This window comes from Bison bison, unplaced genomic scaffold (genome assembly GCF_000754665.1).
Source record: "Bison bison bison isolate TAMUID 2011002044 unplaced genomic scaffold, Bison_UMD1.0 scf7180017864525, whole genome shotgun sequence".
NCBI classification, from domain to species: Eukaryota; Metazoa; Chordata; class Mammalia; order Artiodactyla; family Bovidae; genus Bison; species Bison bison.
This window is the reverse complement of record NW_011495076.1, coordinates 2,324,772-2,333,379: the sequence shown is the minus strand read 5'-3', so window position 1 is coordinate 2,333,379 and position 8,608 is coordinate 2,324,772. Positions and strand designations below refer to the sequence as shown.

At 41.7% G+C, this 8,608-nt stretch overlaps 1 protein-coding gene across 1 annotated transcript in view; it reads right to left on the bottom strand.

Annotated features, from left to right (window-relative positions):
* SEPT7 (septin 7) overlaps positions 1-7,965 on the bottom strand; it is a 99,479-nt gene extending 91,514 nt beyond the window's left edge. Inside the window, exon 1 of the mRNA XM_010831148.1 lies at positions 7,731-7,965. Within this exon, the coding sequence (XP_010829450.1) occupies positions 7,731-7,791 (61 nt within the window). The 5' untranslated portion in view covers positions 7,792-7,965. The remainder of the gene's footprint in view (positions 1-7,730) is intronic.
* Positions 7,966-8,608: the final 643 nt, after the last annotated feature.

The window sequence follows — 8,608 nt, the reverse complement described above, 5'->3', positions numbered from 1 at the left end:
AAAAAAAAAAAAAAAAAAACAGAATGTAGCTGGGAATTAAAATGGAAATCTAACCCAATACTTAACAGAGAGCAGAACTTCAATAAAGAAATGAACCAGGAAATAATGACTGAGCAGCTAAAATACAAAGATTATTAACAGCAAGCTGAACAGCTACAAACTTCAAGGACAGGAGAAGTTAGGTACATTCCTGAGAGCACAAAAATGTGAAAAACTATGTATAATTTAAAAACAAAAATGACTCTCATATTTCATTATTTAATAGCCCCATATATAAGTCACAGCACAAAACCAAATATTCCTGACAGTGATTTTAACAAGTTCAGTATATTCTTATGAAAGTAGAGAAGCTAACTGGATTATACATAACAAATGTCTCTCTCCAGTAATATGAAAAATATAAATTAAAAACAAGTTTAAGATACTAAACTAACAAATGCCCTAGGAAAATAATTGGGGAAGGCAGAAGAGGCTTAACAATACTCTTTTCATACTATTTATAGTTCTAAAATAATGACACTGAACATCTTGAAATAATAAAATGGCTAGACAATTAGAATATCAATATTAGAAACACCATATACATACTTAAAATAATCTATATATAGATTAATACACCAAAAATATTATTAAATATTAAGATAACACCTTGGTTTTGTATATATTTTAAAGAGTTTACAGAGCACTTTTACATATATTACCTCACATAATTCACATCAGAAGTTATCAACCCTGGTTGCTCATCAAAACTACCTAAAATACTAAAAAATGTAAATTTCTGAGCCCCACCTCACACCCAGTGAATTAACAAGCCTCCAAGTACATTAAAAATTGAAAGTGTTTCCAATGCCTAACCAGGGTTGAGAACCACTAACCACTAATATACCACTAATCACAACCATGAAAAAAAGTATGCAATTAAGAAAACAAATCAAACTTCAGTGATTGAAATGTTAATAATTTAGTGGCTTTTTTCCCCTCTTGGTTAATGTATTTAATCACAAAAGGAACTAAATATATCTATTAAACTTTTAAAAATTAAAAATGGTTTAAAATGTTGATGCTTTAAGGTAGACTAGTTACTGAAAAAAATTTTCCTTGTATAGACCCAAAAACATGTAACAAATGAGGTAGTACCCTAGTCATTGTAATAGAATAACCAGAAAGCACCAAGGTTGCTATGAAGATTCTGCCTCCTCTTGCACAAATAATTACCTCACTCAAAATATTTCTAGTATTTTTGAAAACTGATTGACAATATATACCAAAATCTTCCTCAAAAAAGGAAGAACTCTGATTATAATCTGAATGAACAATCTGAACATATAAGGATAAAAAAATGTCACTCATATAAAGAAACACTAGCAAAGAGTTTGAAACAGCTACCGCTTTGAAAGTACCAGTAAAAATTTTTAATAACTAGACATTTTAGGAAATTATTAACCTCAGTCTGTGTAGCTGTGAGGAACACATAAGTTTCACACAAATCACTTTATTCCAATTTCCTTCAAGTTTGCTCACCAAACTAAAATTACCAAGTCTTATAAAAATATTAAAAAATTTATTCACCTAACTAGAGTATGGCTTTTCTTCAATATAGACATTCAATTACTAAACATAAAAATTCAAAGCACAAATGAATAAATTTACAAAAACCTTAAAATGCTTATTTTCCATCCTAGATGTCTCTCCTAGCATTACTGAGACTCTACTATGCTCATTTAGCTGTCCCACAGGCCTCTCAATTTCATGTTTTAAATTACCTATTTCAAGAAATGATACCTACTCCTCTCTATCCAAGGGACTCTCAAGAGTTTTCTCCAGCATCACAATTTTGAAGCATCAATTCTCTGGTGCACAGCCTTCCTTATGGTCCAACTCTCACATCCACAAGAACTACTAGAAAAACCACAACTTTGACTATACGGACCTTTGTCAGCAAAGTGATATCTCTGCTTTTTAATATGCTGTCCAGGTTTGTCATAGTTTTTCTTCCAAGGAGCAACAGTCTTTTAATTTCATGGCTGCAGTCACCACCCACAATGATTTTGGAGCCCAAGAAAATAAAGTCCGTCACTGTTTCCACTTTCCCCCTATCTATTTGCCATGAAATGATGGGACCAGATGCCATGATCTTAGTTTTTTGAATTATGAATTTTAAGCCAGGTTTTCACTCTCCTTTTTCACTTTCATCAAGAGGCTCTTTTGTTCCTCTTCACTTTCTGCCATTAGAGGGGTATCATCTGCATATCTGAGGTTGTTGATATTTCTCCTGGCAATCTTGATTCCAGCCAGGCATTTTGCAGGATGTACTCTGCATGCAAGTTAAATAAGCAGGGTGACAACATACAGACTTGACATACCCATTTCCCAATTTTGAACTAATCTGTCATTCTATAACTGGTTTTAACTGTTGCTTATTAACCTGCAAATAGGTTTATTGGGAGACAGGTAAGGTGGTCTGCTATTCTAGTATCCACACAAAGAATTCAGCATAATCAATGAAGCAAAAGCAGATTTTTTCTGGAATTCCCTTGTTTTTCTAAGACCCAATGAATGTTGGCAATTTGATCTCTGGTTCCTTTGCCTTTTCGAAACCCAGCCTGTACATCTGGAAGTTCTCTGTTCAGGTACTGCTGAATACTAGCTTGAAGGATTTTGAGAATTACCTTGCTAGCATGTGAAATGAGCACCAGCTACCTAGGTGATTCTGATTTCTAAGTTTGAGAAATACCAAGTGGTAGGAGTTCTAGGAGGAAGAATTATGAACCAGATGTTTAACAAAGAGTTTTTTCCTTCTCCATCTCTATAATCTTTCAAGGGTTCTTCATCACCTAGTATGGTGGTTCTCAAACTGGCTCTCCCAGGTGACATTTGGCAATGTCTGGAGACATTTTTTTTCACTGTCATCACTGGGGAGGATGAACTGCTACTGGTATCTAGTTAGCAGAGGCCAGGGATGCTGGTCAACACTGTACAATGCACAAGACAGCCCACTCCCTCCAAATTAAAAACACCAAACTGCACTCTTGCCCAGTCTGAGAAACCTTGATCTGAGCCCCATCTCAAATGAGGCTATCAAAAGTACTTAGCTGTGACCCCAGAGGTAAACAAAACAATAGAATTAACATATCTTCAGGAAAGTCAATTTTTAATCCCACATTGGTGAGGAAGAAAGAGGGGGGGATTATCTTTATATTGTATATGGGTCTTCCCTGGTGGCTCAGATGGTAACGAGTCCACTTGCAATGCAGGAGACCCAGGTTCAATCTCTGGGCTTGGAAGACCCCCTGGAGAAGGAAAATGGCAACCCACTCCAGTATTCCTGTATGGAGAATCCCATGGACAGAGGAGCCTGGCGGGAAACAGTCCATGGAGTCACAAAAGAGTTGGACATGTCTGAGTGAGTTTCACTTGTATACAAGTCAAACAAATACAGATAAAATCCAAATGTCACAGGAATATCTAAAATAAATGTCACATAAATACCTAAAATACACTTCAGAATAATGTAAGCAAGATTAGGCTTTACTCCCCAACCTCAGGGGATACTTAGGTACTCTCCTCAATCTTCAAAGTACTTCTGAAATTAAAAAACAATTGCTTAAAATAAAATACACGAACTTCAGGACAGGCACGACCTCATCTTTAAACTACTGCCACTAAGATTTTTAGGGCTATTTGTTACTGCATCATGGTTTAACCCAGAACTATTCCAAGGATAGTCTATGGAGGGACCAGTCTGATTGTTCAATGGTTTACACCAGAGAAGTACAAATGTAGAACACAGAAATGAAAATTTTTATACCAGAATAACTTTATGTCTACTGGATCTTTAAAAATTGGGGCTTGTATTTTTGCCTTTTTAAATTTCATCTGCATTAGTAAAAATAACTTGCAATAACTTGTACTTTACAATTGTGTCCGTCAATAGTGAATTGGAAATTTTAAAAAATAAAATTAAAAAAACACCCTTCATCAGTTTGAGAAGCAGTAACCTAAACCTATCACTGACTGATACATCTAGTAAGTGGCAAAGCCAGGATTTGACTGCATGTCTGTCTGACACCAAAGTCTTTTTTCTTAGTCCTTATACTATATTTGTTATTATTAATACTTTGAACTCAAATCCCTATCTGTAATCCCTAACTCTGCAGAGTTACATTGCACCAAATATGAATTACAAGGACCTTTTGTGTGTCTCACCTAAGGCCTTCAACGCTGAATGCTAACCAAGCCGCACTTTTTGGTCCCTTTACCCAAGCTCATGCTCAAAATCTGGCTCTCCGCATCTTCCATAATGCAAAAGGACAAGACCAAAAACATTTTTTTCTCCTCAAAGTCAAGAGCAGAGACATTTAATGATATAATACTATCTTCTTTTGCGACCCACCCTGCTTTCTATATAACTGTGGGAGATGACCTCCTCTCAAGGAAAAGTAGATCTCAGATCTTTCTAACCACACCAGCTACATAAAGTACACAATAAATGAATCAAAAATAAGACTTAATTTCATTTAGTCTAACATCCTCACATTAAGACCTCTATCATAAAGTTTAAAGATCTTCAACTTCACCAATCCATACTGCACATCCCCCTAAGTGTTTTTACAAACTTTTTTGATTACAGTTCTCAATTAAAAAAAAAAGTTATATCTCAACACAATACACAATACTTACACAACAAAATTTACCACTCCAAATTTTTACAATGTACTGCTATTTTTTATTTCTTTACTACTTTGTAAAGTTTTGGTAGAAATCCACAAAACTGATTTCAACATCCACTGGTCTCAACTCACAGTCTGCAAAACACTGCTGTAGAGACCAAATGTAGGTCTACATTTAACACTGTGCTCTCATCTGGCAAGCCTAACCTATAATCACACTACCTTAAAATTCTACTCCTAAAAAACACATTTTTTCTACATCAGTTTCATTGTGCAATAGATCTTGTCATTTAGAGTCCAAACTCTGTATAGAAAAATAAGTTTTGTCTCAAAATTTAGTAAAATGTATAAATGTTAAATTAAGTTTCTACTTCTAATCAACAACTACAGATAGTTTATTAGCTTAAAATGTGAAACATGCTCTCAGCTGATAATTAGATAATAATACTCTATTGGCAAATACAAGAATAGAGTCTATAGTGAATACATATACCATCAATTTATAACAAGTCTGAAACCAACTTGCTCAACCCACTATCTTCACACCAAGTGGTCTACTCATCTGACCACTCCCCATTATTGAGATCTTGGAAATCTAACTCTTCCTCCTTCCTTATCATTTTTTGTTGCTGTTTAGTCCAACTAATCCATGTCCAACTCTTTTGCAATCCCATGGACTGTAGCCCACCAGGCTCCTCTGTCCATGGGATTTCCCAGGCAAGAATACTGGAGTGGATTGCCATTTCCTTCTGCACGGGATATTCCTGACCCAGGGATCAAACCCTCCTCTTCCCTATCTCAGGAGGATTCTTTACCATGTGAATTGTCAATTTTAACCCTCTGCTGCTGCTGCTGCTGCTGCTAAGTCACTTCAGTCATGTCTGACTCTGTGCGACCCCGTAGACGGCAGCCCACCAGGCTCCCCCGTCCCTGGGATTCTCCAGGCAAGAACACTGGAGTGGGTTGCCATTTCCTCTACAACTGCTCTAAGGTCTTTCAGGGGTTCTATTTTGTTTCAGAACAGCTCAAAAGTCCTGACATGTAGTTATTTAAGATTATTTCTGTGGGAAAATATGCAAATCCAAAGAATCAATTATATAACAAAGTTTTGAAACAAGCTATCGGTAACTGATATGTATCTGATACATAAATAACCTTTTCTGTAGTTATGTATCCAATATCTTGAAATCAAAATCAGAAACCAGACACTTTTACTTTACACAATTATAATAAGTTTCTGCAAAGTAAAATCTACTTGCCATAAACACAAAATAAATTTTTCAGTTATGAGCTTCAATTCTGTGAGCCTAAGAGCACGTGATATTTTTAATCACTGTATTGAGAAGACCTGGCTACGTCATGCTGTCCAAACACAGGACACAATGCTACCATACAACCATCTACGGGGCTTCCACATTTATTTCATAGTTCCACTCAACCCTATCTCCTCTAGCCCCACCCACTGAACAGCTGGGTGGGATGAAAGATTGTTTCCTGACCCCATATCCCCCTCCTCCCTGCTCCTTCCCCTGCTGCTGCTGCTGCTGCTAAGTCACTTCAGTCGTGTCCGACTCTGTACGACCCCATAGACGGAAGCCCACCAGGCTCCCCCATCCCTTCCCCTGCTATTTGGAGGAATAAGAGATACAAGAAGCATTAACTAGATTCGTAATTGTTTATACACTGCTAAGGCAATATCCTTCAGTCTATAAGGATTTCATAAACTTCATCTCTACCTGTGCACCTAATGCCAAAAAACTTCCCTCCTAAACTTGCTTATAAACAAGTTTTTATAAAGGGTAGGGAATTGACTTTATTCATCACCTTAATAAATATGTAAAATGCTTTAGAATCTAGATTACCTGTTGATTTCGATTACCAAGGGTACTCAGAAAAATATCCTTCCATTTCATCAAAGTAACAACACCAAGAGAAACCATAAAGTTGAACTAGAACAATAAAGTCGCAAGAATAAACTAATTCAGTATCTAAACAAACACCTGGATCTCACAACCCATATATGAAACAGTGTACTCTCAAAATGTAACTCAGCAAATGGAAATGTGTTAGAAAAATTTCAGTTGCTATTTCCTACTATATACACAGTATGAAATGGGAACTTGGGAGTGGAAAATGTGAATGAAATGGCCTCGTTCTTTTTCCAATACGTGGAGGAGAAAAGGAAATGAAAGGGCTTAAGGGAATAAATGAGAATACTTAAATATTTTCAAAACTTAATTTCCTTACACATCGCCAGTCCGTATCTCCAACTCCCTCCCTTTTCCAAAGACCCTTCCCAGCCCTTCGGTTCCTCCGGAGGGCGCCCTTACAAAACGTTCTCTTTTCCCCTTTCCTTAAAAATTAAGCCCAAACCAGGCTCCTTATCCTCCTTATTCAAGCTTTGCCCGCCATCCACCGGCCTTTGGGGCCGCGCCTGGGGAAAGGAAGCCCCAGAGGCGGGGAGGGGGAGCGAGGAGGCGACACGGTCGCTGGGGCCGCTGCAGCAGCCGCCGCCGCCTGCACCGCAGCCTCAGCCTGGTGCATCCCTCTTCCTCTCTCCCCGCCGCCGCCCTCCCGGGGCCGGCCCACACAGCACCCTCACCCGGACGCGCACACACATTCCCACCCTCCTCGCCAGGCCCACTCCCCCACGAGGGGAGCTCCGCCGCGGGAGCTGCGGCCGCCGACGCGTAGAAGCAGGGCCGCGGAGCCGGAGGCCCGGCAAAGGAGACCCTGCTCGGGGTCCGGCGGCGGAGGCCGTGGCTCACGTCTCTCCACTCCCCGGGCCCGCCCGCCGCGGCACAGGAAATGCCGCCGCCTCGGTTCTCCGCACATTCAATTCAAACTGTCACTGCCGCCGTCTCCCCTCCCCCCGGGTCCGCCGCCACCGCCGCGCCCCGGGCCCGCCGTCGCCCCCCACCTCACCTGCTTTCGCCCCAGCGCCGCGCCTCGCCTCGCCTCAGGGCGTTACCCCCACCACCACCCGATCGGGGGGCCGCAGAACCCCACAACGTCCCGAGCCGCCGACCCGAGTCGCGACGGCCCAAAGCTGAGACTCACCCATGGTGCTGCTGTTGACGCTCCTCTCTTCAGCAGCAGCGGATCTCGCACTGACCGACATCCCCTCCCCCCTCCGCGACCAGCCGGGGTGCAGCGCAGCCCGCCTATTCTCCAAAGCCGCCTACGCCGATTCCGCGGCGTAGCCGCCCAGAGTCGCTGCTCCGCTTACGCAGGCAACAGCGGGCGGACTCCTCCACTGGTTCTCGTCGGACTCCCGCTCCCTCCTCCGCCCCTCCGCCCCCTCAGACGAGGCTTCCGGGCCGAGCGGAGGCTTGCTTCGATCTCGCGAGATTACTTCATCGCTGCCCCGCCGACTTGCTCGTTTTTCGAGCATGACTTCATTGGCGTCAGCGCTCTTTTGCCGCTCGGGTTTAGCCGCCATGTTAACATTGGCGGGAATTGGCACCTCCGGGGTCATGGATAGTCAGGCTTCTGTGCGTGTTTCTTCAACACCGCCGCTAAGGTTAACGCCTTACGTTTGTGGGTGAAAAGCCTGGGGACGCTGAGAGGGAGTGGCCCGTAGGGTGCGAGGGTGTGGTTTTGCCCTACTCAAAGATGGCTGCCGTTTGTGCAGCCCCGCGCGTTTTCACGTCAGGTTTGGGAGCTGGAGGAGCCTCTGGGTTGGTCTCAGCGCTTACTTACGAAATCGGCGTAAGGCAAAGAGGCGCCACTAAAAGAGGCCAGACTGGGAGGCAATGCTCTGGGTAGGGGTCCCCTGTATGACTTGGCTCCAGGTTACTGACCTGGCAGTAATGTGAATGCAAGTGGAAAGACACTTCGAGGCGGATGTCTATACACCCGAATCGGGTATATACGGGTGGGAATCCGACCCCGTAGGTTCCCCATAGGTTCCTCAGTTTCCTTCACGTTCGGAATGA